Source organism: Argentina anserina, chromosome 6, assembly GCF_933775445.1.
Source record: "Argentina anserina chromosome 6, drPotAnse1.1, whole genome shotgun sequence".
Lineage (NCBI taxonomy): Eukaryota > Viridiplantae > Streptophyta > Magnoliopsida > Rosales > Rosaceae > Argentina > Argentina anserina.
In genome coordinates this window covers 2568271-2585734 of record NC_065877.1, presented here as the reverse complement: position 1 = coordinate 2585734, position 17464 = coordinate 2568271, and the positions used below count along the sequence as shown (strand labels likewise).

Here is a 17464-nt window from a genome sequence, read left to right as displayed (position 1 = left end):
TAAATTCAGATCTTACCTCTGTAGTAAAAGGTTAAAGGTAATTATTTTGTTATTTTTACGACTCAATAAATCATATTTAGTATTCACTGTAAATAGTAAATGTGCAATCCACTTTACCTTTTATATATTATTTATTACCTTCATTGAATACGGTAACTTAAATGAGATTAAATCACATATATATGATTAAAGTGACTAATCATGTAAATATTGTTGTTTTTGCATGTGATTTATTCATAACCATGTAACGAGCAACGTGGAATTATGAGATCAAGACTCATTTGATATGCAGTTTATTTGGCAAACTTACAAGTAAGATCTAAATTAGTGTTGCCACTTTTATTGAATTTCATTCATATAAATGAAATTATATATGTTACATGAGTAAAATACTCTCAGAATATCATGACATGTTATATGTTATACAAATTTAAATTTATTTTTAAATTTGATTGCTAGCATGTAATTGCATCGTAATTTTATGATTTACGTTTTACGCATTATATATTTATACATGGTCATTGGCATGTATCATGAATACGATAATTGCCTAAATTTTGTAAATTACTTAACCATGTTAAATGATATGCTCTATTTATTGCATATGCTATGTTTATATAATTTTCATAATTATGTTATTTAGCATATTATATGAGCATTGCCATGATAACGAAATTTCATGAGAATTTTATAATTCAAAAACAAAGAGAGGACAAACATATTCTTGTGATAAAGTATTTTCATGAAGCATCAAAACAAATACGACCATTTCAATTATTGGTCTTGCAATCCGATTTGTATTTATTGGAAATTAATTATTTTGTATATCTTTACTGTGATAGAGCATCTCCAAAAGCTTCAAAGTGACCATAATGTATTTTGGTATGTTTAATTTTCGTGTAAGTCTATTTAGACTTTTAGACTGCGAAACTAATATGTCTCGTACTCTATTTACAGTTGGTTAAACCAACACAACATATATTGGACTCTAAAGAATTTGAGTACCGACCTTCCCTACAAGCCAACCAAGGCTCAACCATGATCGAATTATGCAAATATGTTTCCATGCACGTAACTTGGAAGCATATTTAAAATCTTGAATGACAAAGAAATGTCTCTCACGACAACGAAATGTATTTTAGAAAGAAAAAAAAAGAACAATTCTCAGAACGAACTATGGATAATAATGAAGAAATAACCCTAAAGCAAATGACAAATATTATGAACATGTAGATTCATACAAACCGATCCATGACAATTATAACAATGTACCGTTTGAAAGATGCATAGGGGATATGATATGAGCAATGGAATGCCCTCTTACAAAAAGAGTATAGAATAATGAGAGTACGACAATTTGAAATAGTATATTCAATATCAAACTACGAGGAGAAACCTCTTCAATTTTAAGAGCGGTATAAATTTATGTCAATTCAAAATGTTTCAGACTTCGATTTCAGTCTGTCACTAATTTTTCAAGATATAATTGTAATGGCTATTATATATGCCTAAAATTTCGGTATTGAAGTACCTTTGGATTGGACAAGACTTTGATGCAATTGTTGACATACAACCAAGGTTATGATTTTTTCTCAATGAATTGAGAATATTCGAATATTAATTGAGATATACGCGGTTTGATTTTTAGGGTTTGATTTTTAATATTTGACTTTGCGAAGTACTGCATAAAATAAAGCAACTTCACAAAATATTAGTATGACATGAATAGCTGAATGAAAAAAAATGCATCATGCGATCCCCACAGTAACAGTACTGAAGAATAATCGTACTATATCCGTGGATATAAATAATAATATTAATAGTGATCGCTAATATATAATCATTTGGGATTCAAAATATACATGCATTATGAGATGGAGATATTGTTTTACGATTCTATCAAATTACTCTAAAGAATTTGGGTTTATATTCCATTTTCATGTCTTACGTATATACTTCATTGGCACTTTATGTAGTAAGGGTCAACAAGAGACAATCGAACCCTCATACGTTTTAAATATTTATGTCAACGACTTCTATATGAAAAGAATAAGTGAGATTACGATTGACATCTTTTTGCATTATCTCTAATGATTGCGGATGTAACCGCATATTATAGAAGTTTATATGTCCATTTAGAAAGTATATATGAAATTGCTAAATTGAATCCCACAACATTAAAAGAAAATGAATTTCGGGATCTTGACATATTTGGGATTTGACATATATGTGTATCTGTATATTTAAAGAATTATATACATATACTCATATTTTGGATAAATAGAAGTAAGAACTAAGGAAACAAAGTACTGTCAAAATCCTTCAATTTATTTTTATGGAGGAATTGAAGATGTAATTTCATCCCCAGATTTCGTCGCTCCCTTAAGACAGAACAATGATATTTTTGATGCATAAGTATATGCACTAACACCATATTATGTTTCTTATATCCATTGTGATTAGGTATGTAAATCTATTCATTCAAAGCTTATCGATCTCTTAAAGAAATTTGGATTGAGATCATCCTATGCAAAAGACATGTATTCTCACTGTGTTCAAAGATTGAATCCAACGAAAATTATGTGGATTAATTCAACTAACTTGCGGACACTTTAAATAAGTTATGGTGTTGGTTGATGTGTCGACACGCTGGTCACGTGTCATCACACCATTCACTACTAAAACTAATGTTACTTATGCTAGTTACAAACTCACTTGGTCTCACGGAAAATGACTAAAGTACTAATCTTAATATTGGTAAATTGTAATGCACACCAATATTTCCGTTTATGGTAATGTAATTTTTTGCATAAATAACTTATTACTCACTAGTTTTTGGCTATCACCTTAATCATTGTAAAAGAAAATACAATCGATAATATCGAAGAATCGAAATACTTGAACTCGCCAGGATTGACACGGATCTAGAATTCTTGAGCTCAACTAGATTAACATACGTGCCAAATTGCGATGCCACATCGCATAATGGTGAAGCCAACTAATGTGAATAAATATTCTCACTGGAGACGAGCATCCAGATAGTCTGCTATATTGCAACTTTGACAAGCGATCTTTTTTTCCGCTAGATATGTGGAATATCACTTTGATGAGACAGTCTTCCTGTCGTTAGGGGGAGATAAGAACAAAGAATGTTCAAGTGGAACGACATGAATTTTCGTGCTTTGTCCTCACTCTATCTCATCTTGATCCCCACTATTGCACAAAGTGATAAGATCACAGATATTAGCTGCAAATAGGCTTGCAAGGTTCAATGTCCTAAGAAGAGGGCATGACGCCACCCAAAAAGACTTGGACATTGCGTTGCCACCATAGATGATGGCATGTTGGTACCATAAAGTGGCATAAATGGTATCATAGGCTGTGGCTCTCCAAGGAAGAGGGAGAGACCACCTTATGTTTGATATATACTCGATTAAAGGAAGAAAGCGAGTTTGGCACAATTGGATCTATTGATCCATAATCTCAAATCCGCCTCATGAGAATTTCTGGATTTCGGTTATCACTGGGGGACGCCTCAGATGCTAGAACAAATCCTTGAATATATAGAGATCTCTACCAAATACAAACCACATGAGGATGTAGGATATTGAGTCGTCATATCGAACCATACTTCGTTGAGAAATAACAACGTAGTAATTTTGGCCCAATGGAAAGAAGCGATCCAGCATGAACTAAAGTTCACTAACAAAGAGATAGGTATTTGGGCAGGTGAAGCCGACACCGCAAGTGTAAACCCTATCATATATCTTTGTTAGGATGCGTATGAGAATTAAGAGTATAGACTCACCTTATGGCGCAAGGTCTCTCACAAACGCACTGGAATTGACTACGAGGAAATATTCTTTTGTAATGGACCATAAAGAGATATTCTCTTAATGGAAGTCATTGCACTCCACTACCTTATCAGTTTGGTAGTTTCCGAAAAACTGACAAATGCAGCTTATGAATGTTGAAATAAGGTATCTATATGGGGATCAAAATTAATAGATATACATGAAAGTCATAGAACAGACTTTATCCACCCAAGAAATGGTTATAGATCACGTAGCGTTACAAAAGGAATTGAAACGTTCACGAAGTAAAATACTTGATTATGAATATGGATCATATGTGTTATGTCATTGCATTCAATATAGATTTGCAGAGTCTTTTGATGAACTAAAAAGATGTCGCCATTACAAATCCTAAGTCAAGAATGAGAAAGATCATTGGGAAGACACATTCTCAAAATGGATCTTGAGGACTGTAATATTGATGATTAACCATCAATCGGCTTTTAAACACTCTAAATGTTAAAAGTGAGGCATCCATAGTTCCCATGATCAGTCGAAGTCTTTAAAGATAGATCCGTTTTCGTCTAAATGAAAGATGACGAATAAGTGTCAGGAAATGAGATTTCCTATACAAATGCAAAGACGCATTATTGCACTTAACACAATATACTTGACTCGACTTCTCATTCGATGTATAGCTTAGCGCCCACGCAACAACAATACCTAAAGGTTTAGGTTTATAGTTCCTATAAAGAAAAGAGAAAACGACATTATTATAATGAATTCTATTCATGGCGTTACACATTTGGCATAAAGAAATACGTACCAAATAAGATGCATCATTAAATATGCAAAAGTTATCAAAACTCTCATGATTAATGTAAAGATCAAGGGGAGGTGTAGACATCAGGAGGAGTCTAGCACATATATGTTAATCTTAAATGTAATATGTGCGTTGTGCTCTTTTCTCCTTCGACTAAGGTTTTATTTTCTCCCATTGGGTTTTGTTACTTGGCAAGGTTTTTAATGAGGCAACATCTTATGCACCATTATATCTTTAAACTTGACACAAGGGGGAATGTTAAAGGAAAAACACAATTAGTGTGCCTTCGTTAATGAAAATAAAGGAATAAGTTAATGACGTTTATGGTCAACGGATGTAACGGATCAATCACCATTATGTAGCCTTAATTGCCATTGTAATTACCATTTATTTCTATTGTAATCTTGACCCCTATATAAAGGGGATTGTCAATGAGATGAGTAGACCATCGCATTTTCCCTACAACAAAAGCTACATAAATTTTTGATAAACTTCGTATGAGATATAAAAATTGTTCAATAGATGTTAAAATTTTTAGTTTTGATTTTACTATTTGGTGAATTTCAAATGATTGAATGAAAAAAATTATTATTAATTATGAATTTATGAGTGAAAAAAAGATGGATTATATAAAAAAGAATTTTTTGATTTGTTTATAATAACAGAATAGAAAAGTATAGTAGATTGATTTGGTATTTAATAATGATATATTAATTATGAACATTTTCAGAAAAATATAAAAGTCTAAATAACATTTCAAGTATTTGTAAAATTATAAATTAATAGACCTCTGTGAGGTGATCTAAATACTATTTTTAAAAATACGAATAGAAACTCTCGTATTAAAATTTTGTGTGTTCTTCTTTTAATTTATATAAATTTAAGAATTCAAAATAAAATAAAATAAAATAAAATAGATCAATCAGAGTTGCAGTGAGCAGGAGCTTGAAACAGAGTTCGCAGCTTAAAGGAAAAAAAATAGAGGTTTCAGAGATTAAACACTCACAGATGTCGGGAGATAGCCGGAACCACAAGATAAAACTAAATAAAAACAAACAAGTTCTCTCTCTCTCTCTCTTCCAACCAGAACAACAAGACCAGACGGCTCTTCAGGTCGTCTCTCCAATCGAATTCGACCTCTACTATTTACGTGCTCTCTCTCTCTCTCTCTTCTTTACTGCGTTCGCCTACTCCCCGAAACCCTAGTTTCAGGTACTCTTTCAATACTCCCAATTTCGATTTCTGATTCTCTCTAGTTTATGTATTGAATTATAGTTCTACTCATCTGATTGCTTCAATTTCACCTCCCCAGTATTCTTTCGCTCATGAGTGAATTCCTCCAAAGCTTTTACATTGATTCAATCAAAAACTAAATATCATTATGTCTGTGGAAGTTCACTCCTTTTCGGAAGATGGCTTGTACCCAGCAATTGTGTATTTTATTTGTGTAAAAACATGTTCCTGTGAGCTTGTTCAACTTATCACAAAATGAGTTTTAACTCTACGATCATAAGAAGGACACGGTGTGTGGATTGATTTAAGGTACTAGTTACTGTAATGTGGCAATTCTATTGGTAATGAATTGCCGGGTTAGAAATATTGGAGTCTTTTGTGTTGCTTGAATAGTAATAGGTGAAAAAATAGGCACTCAGGGGTGCGCACTTGTGCAATATAGATACATCTGTTGTTCATTGATCGAAAGGTTTTTTTTTTTTTTGAAGTTGTTGGTGGGTTTGGCCATCCTTGATGGCATTGTGTTGTTAAGTTCTAAAGGGCTTGTTAACAGGTAGGATATTGCTTTGATTAGACCATTAGGAGTTCAATGGATCACCTACGTTTAGGCCATGGGAATGGTGAGGATAATGTTGGCATTCCTGATGATATGCGATGCAAGAGATCCGATGGGAAACAGTGGAGGTGCACAGCCAAGTCTATGCCGGATAAGACAGTTTGTGAGAAGCACTACATCCAGGCAAAGAAGAGGGCAGCTAGTTCTGCATTGCGAGCTAATATGAAAAAAGCCAAGAGGAAACCGTCGGGTGAAAACGATGTTTTCTTGGAGAGTAAGAGTGATGATTTGGATGTGACACTGACAAGTATAAAATCGGAGGAAGTTTCCCGCCCACCTCCGGGGAAAAAGTTCACCAAGATATCAAATAACCAGTTTCGTTATTCACCTGATCCACCACCTATGAGAAATGTGTCCATGCGTAATGTACCGAATGACGAGAAAGAACAGGACGAATTAAAGGATGATTGGAGTTCTTATAAATCACCGCCTGTTTCTGTCTTGGACTCATCCAGAAATAGGTCACAAAGAAGTTTTGATGCTAATGCTGCAACAGTTTCGGTACGTTCACTTGCATTAGCAATCTTCTAGTATTATTAATTCTGTTGTGATCTTTTTGGCTAGTTCAAACATGGATATCAAAATTTGACTGAAGCATGGCGTTTAATTTATGCGAATCATGCGTTTCGATATTTGTATGTATTGTGTTTGTAGCTGCACATTTAGATGATAAGAATTTGGATTTGCGTGACCATTACTTACTATGTTTCCGATACTGAAGCAAACATACCACTTGCAGGAATCATCTGATGGAGAACCCTCTGAAGAGGCTGGTGGTCAGACTTGCCATCAGTGCCGGAGGAAGGATGACAAAGTTATCTGGTGCCACAGATGTGATAGACGAGGGTACTGTGATAATTGTATTCGTACCTGGTGAGTTTGAGTCTCTTGGAAAAAAAAAACACTTATGATTATATTTCATGTCCATATTTTGTACTTACGCTGTATCCATCAGGTATTCGAACTCCCCACTGGAAGATATTCAGAGCTCTTGTCCTGCATGTTCGGGTACCTGTAATTGCAAAGTGTGCCTTCGTAGGGACAATTTAGTTAAGGTAATTCAAACTATGGATGAAGTGGTCTGATACTGGTTGGCTCACTGATTGTTAAAAATTTTGGCAAATTAGTGAATGAGTTCTGATATCTGTGTGTTGCAGGTAAGGATAAGAGAGATTCCCGCTCTAGACAAGTTGCAATATCTCCATTGTCTATTGTCTTCTGTGCTCCCCGTGGTTAAGAGAATCCATCAAGAACAGTGCTTTGAAGTAGAGCTTGAAAGAAAACTTCGTGGTAAGATGCCCGCCATAGCATTTGAACATGAAACCTTTATATATTAATTTTCACACCGAGTGACCATTAATATTATGCAGGAAGTGATATCGATCTTGCCAGGACAAAACTGAATGCAGATGAACAGATGTGCTGGTACTTTAAGTTTCCTTGCACACTTGTTATTAACTTATTACTATCTGAGAAATTAAAGTTCCAGTAAATGTCAAAATTCTGTTAGGGCCTGGCTGCAAGGTCAGTGATTTTGTTATAATTAAACTGATCTGAAATCTATATTCCTGAAATGGAGGTGCATAATGTTATTTATCTTTAGGGTTGTTTCTGGTGACTTGCCAGCATTATCAGGATTAATTTGGTAAAGATGTGCTTTAACAGATATATGTTTCCTTTTCTGAATACACACTTCTTTTCCCTGTGTGTTTATATGCAGCAATTTCTGTAGGATTCCCATCATTGATTATCATTGGCATTGTCCCAGTTGTGCTTATGATGTGTGCCTTAACTGCTGTCTTGATCTTCGAGAAGCGTCTGTGCAAGTTGTCAGAGAAGAAGTGTCAAAGGAGGTTGGTGATGAAAGTCAAGAAAAAGAAACCATGCTGGAGCAGTTTCCCAAAGTCAGACTAAATTTTTCAGAAAAGTTCCCTGAATGGAAAGCAAATAGTGATGGCAGTATTCCTTGCCCCCCAATGGAGTATGGTGGCTGTGGTTATTCAGCATTGAGTTTAAGTCGTATCTTTAAGATGAACTGGGTTGCAAAGCTTGTCAAGAATGTGGAGGAAATGGTTAGTGGCTGTAGGGTCAATGATGCTAACAGTCTAGAGAAAACTGAAGTTAATGATCCAAGACTTTGTCAGTGTGCCCATAGAGAAGATAGTGACAATTTCTTGTACAGCCCTTCATCCCAGGATATTAAATTTGATGGGATTGCCAATTTTAAAAGACATTGGCTCAGGGGTGAGCCCATCATTGTAAAACGGGTATTTGATAGCTCATCAGTGTCTAGCTGGGATCCCGCGGTTATATGGAGAGGGATTCAGGAAACAACAGATGAAAAATCGAAAGACCAGAACAGAATGGTGAAGGCTATTGATTGCTCTGACTGGTCTGAGGTTCGATCTATAAGCTATTGCTCCTATCTATCTTTATGGCTTTTCTATCTTTATTGTACAAAAACGCTTACTACCAATTTTTGTTCTATTGAAACCAATTCACTAGTTGGTAGATTTTACAGTTTACTAAACCTAATCTATATGTTGGACATGATGGCAGGTTGATATTCAGCTTGGTCGCTTTATTGAAGGATACTCCGAGGGACAAATTTATGAAAATGGTCGACCAAAAATTCTAAAGTTAAAAGACTGGCCCTCTCCCAGTGCATCTGAAGAGTTCCTATTGTATCAAAGACCTGAATTTATCAGGAAACTGCCTTTACTTGAGTATATCCACTCAAAGTTTGGTCTTCTGAATGTTGCTGCAAAATTGCCACATTATTCTTTGCAAAATGATGTGGGACCTAAGATATTCATATCTTATGGGACCCATGAGGAACTTGATGAAGGCAATTCTGTGACCAATCTTCATTTCAACATGCGTGACATGGTTAGTTGTTCTCTACTTAGGACCCCTGCATTATGTTGGAAAGAAGCTTCTTACCACTAGACACTAAATGCTAGTACAGTGTAGACAGGTCATCAGCTTGGGGACATTTTATATTATGTACCATATAGAAAAAAAGCTAAATATTTATTTTATGTTTATGTGTATCAGGTATACTTGCTAGTGCATGTATGTGAGGTGAAGCAAAAAGGTCAGCAGAAGACAAAAATTGAGAACATTCAAAACCCCTTCGAGGAAGCTGTGGTTAAAGAATCTCATGAGGATATGGAAATGGGTACTGGAGACAGTACGTTGCCTGATCTATCAATAGATCAGAGTGTGGAGAATCCAGATGAGGCAAGAGTGGATACAGATAAAGTTGATACTGCAGCTGACCATCGGATTGAAACTACTCATGTTGAAGAGAATACCATCAGCTCTGAACAGGCAGAGAAAGAGTGTGATGAAATCTCTCAAAAGACTCATCCAGGAGTCCTTTGGGATGTTTTTCGTCGAAAGGATGTTCCAAAGCTGACTGAGTATCTAAGAATACATGGGGAAGAATTTGGGAAGCTGAAGAGCGAAACAAACAACTTGGTGAGTTTTATCTCTCGAGTATTATATCCCTATAGCTGCAATTCTGGGTGTGAGCTGATCCTACTTTTTGGACAGGTGACAAGACCTCTTTATGATGAAACACTGTTCCTGAATGGACATCATAAAAGAAAATTGAAGGAAGAATTCGGTAAGGGTAACTGACACTTTCCTTTTAATCATTTTGGGTGGAGCGAAAGAGGGTTCTTACTTTTGTTTGAATAAACATAAACTTTATTCTTTCTTTATCAGGGGTAGAGCCATGGTCCTTTGAACAGGATTTGGGGCAAGCGGTATTCATCCCTGCTGGATGCCCGTTCCAAGTCAGGAATCTTCAGGTAGTGCTTTGTAAGTTTGTAGCGAAAAAATATTTCTACTGAAACTCTCAGAATATTGATAGAAAATGTGGAGTTTTCAAATGAACTTGACTAATATTTCATTCAAGCCTTTATGGCGGTGCTGGGCCTTTGTGCCGTCATTGAATTAGTGCGCAGATAAAACAAGATCAGATACAATGAAATTGAGATGCAATAAAGGTTTTTGATATGGTTTTCCTTGTTGTAGTTAAGTATCTTCTCCGTAATGCTAACCTGAATTCTAGTGCTTTATAGTATAAAAAAATAATTATAATTCATGTTTGATCATTATGCACTTTTCTTTTCAGCCTACGGTTCAGCTAGGTCTTGATTTCTTATCTCCTGAAAGCCTCAGTGACGCTGCAAGACTTGCTGAAGAAATTCGCTGTCTTCCAAATGATCATGAAGCAAAGCAGCAGGTGTTGGAGGTTGGACATGGGAAATTTTACGTAGAAGTACTCCATTTAAACTCTTTTTTCTTACACTTTTTCTTATTAGTTGTGAAACAATTGTTCTCAAATTGCGTCTAGTAGCCTGATCTAGCTCTGTTGTTTTGTTGGTATTCTCAATATTTGATGGGGTTTTGATGCAGGTAGGAAAGATATCACTTTATGCAGCAAGTTCAGCCATTAAAGAAATTCAGAGATTGGTACTTGATCCAAAGTAAGCAAACCAGGCATAATATTGATCTTACTATTTGCTGCTACTTCAACCACCATAGTTATTCCTGTGTTTCTCTGTATTAAAACTTAAACAAAAGTATTTTTGAGCACTTCTGTCTTAGAGAACATGCATCTAAATGCACTCCAACCTCCTAACCTTTGCTTTGCCTGATGCATGTTTTGAGGCCTTTTGCTTTATGCTTTGGGTGCAGATTCAGCGGGGAGCTTGGGTTTGAGGATCCAAATTTGACTGCAGCAGTTTCTGTGAATTTGGAGAAAATTACTAAGCGAAGACAGATAGCATGTTCTTAAAACTGTTCTGTTTACAGTGGCGGCGACTTATATGGTAGGAAATTTATCAAGGTGGCTTAATTAGGTGCCTTGATGAGTTTTCAACGTGTAAATGTGTTATGTGCAATATTGTGAATTCTCAAGCTGTCATATTGTAGGGGGTGGTGCCTCATACCAAAACAACAGTGTAGTAGTTGTGCCATTAGTTAATGAAAAGCTATACATATCTAGTTCTGTTCTAAATCATTTACCATTCTTTTCCAAACGAGAGAAGGTACAATATCAGATTTTCCAAGACATGACACCATGAACTCATATTTGAATGACCAAAGTACTAATGGTTCCTCTCTTCATTTCAAGAGATGAGACTGAATGATTCGGCAATCCTTTGGAAATCAGACTTCACTTCTGGCCATTTCGACTCAGGCACCTGAGCATTCAGGGTAAACAATCGACCACCACGCACGCAACAGACGGCGATATTATGCCGATGAAACAAAGGGCTCTCAACTCTGAATTCAAGCTCATAGTATTTCACATTTCTTAATGTGTCCTCTCTCAAATTTGATCTCACCAAAGTCCCCTTCACATCAGGGCGTTTGCCAGCTCCTGTAATCGTCCGAACCACAGCTTCTCCCACCTCTCTTGGTCCTCCAAATGCTTCAATTCTACACACACAAGAAGACACGGATTAGCCATTGAGCCATATAGCATTTCCTTCTCACACTCAACATAAAACTGTAGTCACTTGCTTACTTGAAATCAAGAGAAACTGGTGACACAATGACACTAACATTGAGCTCGCCGCTTGTTCCAGGCGGTCCAAATGCAACAACAGGTTCATTCACATTTCGCCGGCGTCCAATTCCATCACCGGATTTGGTGTTCATGTTCAAAGGAGGGGGATCAAGTGATCTTTCAAACTCTCTTTTCTCAGCAGCTCTATACAACAATGTCTGATCACCAACCCATTTAACTGGGTATATGAACTCTGTTGTACACAATCATAGCAACAAAGTAAAATATTAACTATACGTACTTATGTATCCCAAGTAAAACTAATACGTTAAACATCATGTATTAATGTACTGCTAACTCTACTGACCGAATCCTTCAGTTGTGTCAATGCACCTACTATACCCTCCTATTGGATATACCACATCCAGCTTAAGGTTTCTACTACTTTCTGGTGACAACCCGAGAATGAAACTTGTAATCCCTACAAAGTTAGCACCAAGAGCAACCACAGAAGCTGACCCCAAACCAACTAGAAGTCGTCGTCCGAACCTGGATGCCAGCGGTGCAAACTGCTCCGCCGGAGACCTCTCAGCCCTTATGGTTACCGCTTGCAAAGCGGCTTTTCGGCTGCCGGAGAATTGTGTCAAGCATTTCCGGTTGAAGTAGCCGTATTTGCATGCGTGCAAGCAGTGTGGCAAGGCCGGCATTGTGTATCCTTTTGTGAAGGACTACTGGCTTACTATAGTTCAAGGCGTATTATCCAAACGAGTGGTAATGGTTTCTAGTTCTTGCGGGTCGTATATATTTCCAATCATATATAAGCTTACTCGTATTTCACTTTTCTTTTCACCACGGTACCATCGATCTATACACACAATATATATATTCACCCTCGGAGACTCACAATCTCTTGGCGTGGAGGGCTCTTTCAAAAACAAGTAAACAACTTAAGAACACAAAATAATCAAAGATGATCATTAAATATGAATGTTTGTGGGAGCTAGCAGAGACTTCTAAATTACTATTGAATTATTATTTTTGCTACAATAATAACATACTTCACTTTGAAATTAGCATACGATATGCATATATATTCTGCACTATTTTGATGCCTTTGAACAACTTATCATGAGTACAATAAATTGATTGTATGCTTGATCTCCAACATTTATTTTAGTTCTTAATTAAGGACATGTAGAACACGAGAACAGCCTAAGCATTCACTAGAACATTAATTCTAGTTATGTAATCTATCAAACACCCTAAGCAGATCCTTCTAAGTTTCTAGCTAGTTATGTACGTAAATCTCTCAAACGTACCGTATATGAAGTTCACGTACTGCTAGGTTAACTGCTGACAAAAAAAAATTAAGCAACGGTAATGTAACTCCAGCGATGGGAAAGAAAAATTAATAACAACGTTCTCTACAATTACATTTACATTTACATTTAGGGAATCTGCAATATCATTCACTCAAGTACTGTAGTTGAGTTTTATTTTCTTGGTCACCTATTGATCAATAGTCAGCTAATCTGCTCAAAAGTAATTAAGAAAAATCTGAATCATATCCGGTGTCGAGGTATATCCGAATTACTAGCAATGAGATTGTGATGAGTGATGACTACGACCACCTGCTTCGGTATCTATGTAGACAATATCTATAGCTTCTCTTATTAATGGTACATATTCCTTGCTATCATGGTTCAGATATTAATAATATAAAACTCTATCAACCTGATCGAATTTTGGAAATGAAGAAGACTCATAAGTTTTTGGTTGGCCATGAAATTATAAAGAAGAATCATCCAACAGTAGTGAAATTAACACTAGCTAGCTAGCTTCGCTAGTCAGTAGAAAAACTAGCACCCGATCTCTTGCTCCATGAGAGGAGGCTTTTCCATTTTTAGCGCCATCCGCCATGCATGTTGAAACTGATGCATCATCCAGCCAAACTACCTTTCATATATTCTTATGAAATTAAAGGCGATCGATAGTTCATTAACCCCAGCTCCAACCAAATTCCAATTGATCATTATCTTCCTGCTTATCTTGTCGCTGTTGTTCATCATGTGGTACTTGTCGTTGTTGATGAACATGAAAACTTTCTGGTTTATTACCTTCTCCCCCTCCCCCTCCCCCTCCTCCTCCTCCTCCTCCTCCTCCAATCCCCAGAAAGTCTACTGTCATCGTATCTCCGCCGCTACCGACATTTTTACCAGGCAAGCTGAAACCATTGCTAGTAATATTATTGTTATTATTATTCCTTCCTTTAACGCTTTGCTCCATGTTCTTCATCAGCACCGGATTGCTCTGATCAAATAATAGCCCACTAAACATTCCCATATTCCCATTACTAGAACCAAAAAACTGCGACGAGGTTTCTTGTGCAGGAATGTTGTTACCATCTTTGTGCTGCATGAACTGGTTATTCACGTACCTAGAAAAGTCACCATACATTGAGGGTGCCATGCTCATGCCACTAGAATTATTGTTACTCATTGTTGCACCCATTTGAGAAGCTTTCTGGAGCAACTCGGTCGCAGACAAGTGGCCGGAGATTGAACTGGGGAGTAGTACTTTGTGCCCATGGGGATTATGAAACAGTGGACTACTGGATGATATCGATGGTGACAATGAGTTGTTGTTCAGGCCGCGTTTTGGTGATGACAACATGTTTGAGGGCACTCCTTGCTGCACTAGGGTCAAATTAGGGTTTTTGGTGTCGAATTGATCAAAGATATTATATGCCTTGCTACTTGTTGATGGGTTTGTGGTAGCTGTTACGGCATTGCTCATCGGCATTGAGGCCGGGATCATGAGCTCGCCGCCGGACACTAGTTGGCAGCCCTCTTGTAAGTCCTGCTGTCCCATGTTGGTGGACATTAGTACTCCTTGCCCTTGTACTGATGTCTTGGTATCTTCAGCTATGGCATCACAGAAAGCTCTGTGGGTGATAAAGCTGTCTCTTCTGCGTAACATATATTATGCAGAAACGTTAAATACTTGATCACAGAAAATCTATATACGTACGCTAAACTTATTCAATACACGGGCCGTGTATCTATTAATATTGGTACATGCCTTTCAATTTTCGATTAATATTAGTACTATAATCTAATTTGACAAACACAAGTCTCTTGCTTATCAAGTCCGCAAGTATTACAAGAATGAATTTCTATATTTAATTAAATTTGTCTCTTAGTAAAGACAGTCCAACAATTAGGTGCAAAAAGCTTCTAGAAATCAGTACGTAGGTGTACTGCGCCCATCAATTTTTTTTCCTTTTTCCCCGATTACACTCGATCCCCCCCCCCCCCCCAATACGAAAATTGGAGTAATATTGGACTGTATTGTGTGTGTGTGTGTGTGTGATCCAGTATAGGGTTAATTAGTAAGGACTTTCATCAGTCTTCTGATCACAAATGATGATACTTGATTAATCAAGCAATCTCGAGCTCGTATATGTTTAATTATTCAGGCGATTAATCAAGTTGGCGTATTAATTGAAAGATTCGAATGATATTCTAATTCTACTCATGCATGCCAATCATGCATTATTCTACCATTTCTACGCACCTTTTTTATATTAGAGTTGTTTGCTCATCTAATCTTGTATAATTAACTATAGAAATTAAAGATTAATTATATCACCAACCTGGAAAAGACGGTTCCACAGTCACATTTGTATTCCTTAGTACCACAGATCTTAGAATGAGCTTTCCAGTCCGATTGCACTGCATACTTCTTCGAGCACTTGTCACATTTCCACTTTTTTTCACCGTGCTTCCGGTAAAAGTGCTTCTTGATTCCCGTCAGATCTCCCAGTGCCCGGGAGGGTTCGTGGTGGACACAGGAGGGCTCGGGGCAAACATATACCCGCTTTCGGATTTCAGTGCTTGATCTTTGTTTAAGCTTCCATGGCAAGTTGTGGCCTCTTCGGTGCAATTGAAGGTTTTGGTCCCTTTGGAACCCTTTCTTGCAAATTTCGCATACGAACCGGTTCGTTGCCATCAGGGTCTTTGGTGACAAGGCTATCACTTCAGCACTTGGATCTGCATTAATGTACGTGTAAGCAAGTGTGCAAAACTGTAAACCACTCTAACATCAACATATGATGTGAATTGAATCCATCGTTACCAAATTAAATATAATTTGATTAAGTACTATAGCATTTTGAAGTTGTGAAATGCATACAGAATTCATTTAGTGATCGTTACATCCAATCAGTGAGAATCTAGTTTCGGGGAGGTACTTTACAGCAAACAATTATAATTTCCCAAAAGATGAAGGTGAATGATATTTAGTCGCGATATGTAAGCCCCCATCAAGTACATTTTGCTCTAGAAATTCTTTCTTCTTGTAAGACATATGTGTGAAGAAATCTAATTCCCGTAAAGTTAAACAGAGTCTGAAACACAAAATATAAAGGAAATGGGGTGGCAGGCCAGTCAAAACAAGTCAATAGTTATAACTACAATGATTGAAATACAGAAGTAGCCAATAATTGAATCCTTTTGAATTAGTTACTCATCAATAATACACAGTTCATTTTTCAGAACATTTCAGGAAAATTTCTTCACGCCTCTCTTCTATCAAAAGTTTTTCTAGTGTTATCTAGGAAGAATATATAATAATTATAGCTTTTTTAACACACAGAAGACATATGATCATAAGCATTTTTACAGAAGCTACTGATTGAAACAACTAATTAATTAATTCATAATATTGATGAAATATAAAAGATGGAAAAACATTCATCAATGGTGTTTTGTAATCTACTAACCTCAATTAAGCACAAGTGGTTAGTATACAAAAACTATATATATCTATCAAGCTCAATTAGCATGAGATCAAAATCCAAATGCGAAACCTTCAAAGGGGAAAAAGTTTAGTATATATTACTCATGAAGATGTAGTTCAAACTGTACCTGGAGTTCCTGGTAGGTTTCTTTTCTTCCTAGCTGGTGGTGGTTGCTGTTGTTGGGTTGCAGAAGTACCATTGATTGTGATTTCCTGAAGAGAATTGGAGCCATGAAAGTGATTCAGTAGCTGTTTTTGCTGTTGTTGAAGTACTTCTGCTTCTGCACTGGTAGTATTTCCTGAAGAGAAACTCCCAACACCACTGCCTGTGATAGTTGACATAGATTTAAGGAAGATAAAGATAAAAAGGAAAGAGAATTTTGGTGACTAGTTTGTCTTTCTCCCAAACTAAAACTAGAGCTAGCTCTAAATTTGTTTCTTTCCCAACTCAACTAGCTCTTGTTCTTGCTTCTATCTCTGTCTCTCTCTAAACGAACACACTAGCTAACTCAAGTTCTATAAAATTAAACTATAATTAAATAAGCAAAATGAAACAGAAAAGATGGGATATGTTTCAAGTGGAGGAAGACAAAACCCAGAAAATTCTCCTTCAATTGTGGTGGAACCGTGGAAGGGAGTTTTGGTTTGCATAATATGAACTTCGGAAACCT

At 36.5% G+C, this 17464-nt stretch overlaps 3 protein-coding genes across 5 annotated transcripts; 1 reads left to right on the top strand and 2 right to left on the bottom strand.

Annotated features, from left to right (window-relative positions):
• The first annotated feature begins 5659 nt into the window (after positions 1-5659).
• On the top strand, positions 5660-11485 carry LOC126796693 (E3 ubiquitin-protein ligase JMJ24). Of its 3 annotated transcripts, none has more exons than XM_050523440.1 (14): positions 5660-5829; positions 6433-6967; positions 7206-7339; positions 7422-7521; positions 7624-7756; positions 7837-7891; positions 8187-8865; positions 9026-9355; positions 9524-9949; positions 10025-10097; positions 10199-10284; positions 10611-10730; positions 10895-10965; positions 11177-11485. In XM_050523440.1, exons 2-14 carry the CDS (start codon positions 6440-6442, stop codon positions 11274-11276), a joined length of 2835 nt encoding a protein of 944 aa, XP_050379397.1. In that variant the 5' UTR covers positions 5660-5829; positions 6433-6439; the 3' UTR covers positions 11277-11485. The 3 variants fall into 3 exon arrangements, with proteins under 3 accessions (XP_050379397.1, XP_050379395.1, XP_050379396.1); XM_050523438.1 differs by having other exon boundaries at positions 10611-10757; XM_050523439.1 differs by having other exon boundaries at positions 6404-6967; positions 10611-10757.
• Positions 11486-11610: 125 nt separating this feature from the next.
• On the bottom strand, positions 11611-12700 carry LOC126800149 (psbP domain-containing protein 7, chloroplastic). Its single transcript, XM_050527434.1, has 3 exons — positions 12361-12700; positions 12012-12246; positions 11611-11923 (listed from the first exon to the last, which is right to left on the bottom strand). The coding sequence occupies exons 1-3, from the start codon at positions 12698-12700 to the stop codon at positions 11611-11613; spliced, it is 888 nt and encodes a 295-aa protein (XP_050383391.1).
• Positions 12701-13752: 1052 nt separating this feature from the next.
• Positions 13753-17464, bottom strand: LOC126798505 (zinc finger protein GAI-ASSOCIATED FACTOR 1-like). The gene is made up of 3 exons (XM_050525500.1): positions 16922-17464; positions 15649-16045; positions 13753-14961 (listed from the first exon to the last, which is right to left on the bottom strand). Exons 1-3 carry the CDS (start codon positions 17133-17135, stop codon positions 13992-13994), a joined length of 1581 nt encoding a protein of 526 aa, XP_050381457.1. The 5' UTR covers positions 17136-17464; the 3' UTR covers positions 13753-13991.

Coding starts and splice junctions, on each gene's coding strand:
- LOC126796693 (XM_050523438.1), top strand. CDS start 6,440: ATGGATCACCTACGTTTAGGCCATGGGAATGGTGAGGATAATGTTGGC. Junction 6,968..7,205: donor CTAATGCTGCAACAGTTTCG/GTACGTTCACTT, acceptor TACCACTTGCAG/GAATCATCTGATGGAGAACC. Junction 7,757..7,836: donor GCTTGAAAGAAAACTTCGTG/GTAAGATGCCCG, acceptor AATATTATGCAG/GAAGTGATATCGATCTTGCC.
- LOC126800149 (XM_050527434.1), bottom strand. CDS start 12,700: ATGCCGGCCTTGCCACACTGCTTGCACGCATGCAAATACGGCTACTTC. Junction 12,247..12,360: donor TGACACAACTGAAGGATTCG/GTCAGTAGAGTT, acceptor TGTGTACAACAG/AGTTCATATACCCAGTTAAA. Junction 11,924..12,011: donor CCAGTTTCTCTTGATTTCAA/GTAAGCAAGTGA, acceptor TTGTGTGTGTAG/AATTGAAGCATTTGGAGGAC.
- LOC126798505 (XM_050525500.1), bottom strand. CDS start 17,135: ATGTCAACTATCACAGGCAGTGGTGTTGGGAGTTTCTCTTCAGGAAAT. Junction 16,046..16,921: donor AAACCTACCAGGAACTCCAG/GTACAGTTTGAA, acceptor ACATTAATGCAG/ATCCAAGTGCTGAAGTGATA. Junction 14,962..15,648: donor TGTGGAACCGTCTTTTCCAG/GTTGGTGATATA, acceptor TATGTTACGCAG/AAGAGACAGCTTTATCACCC.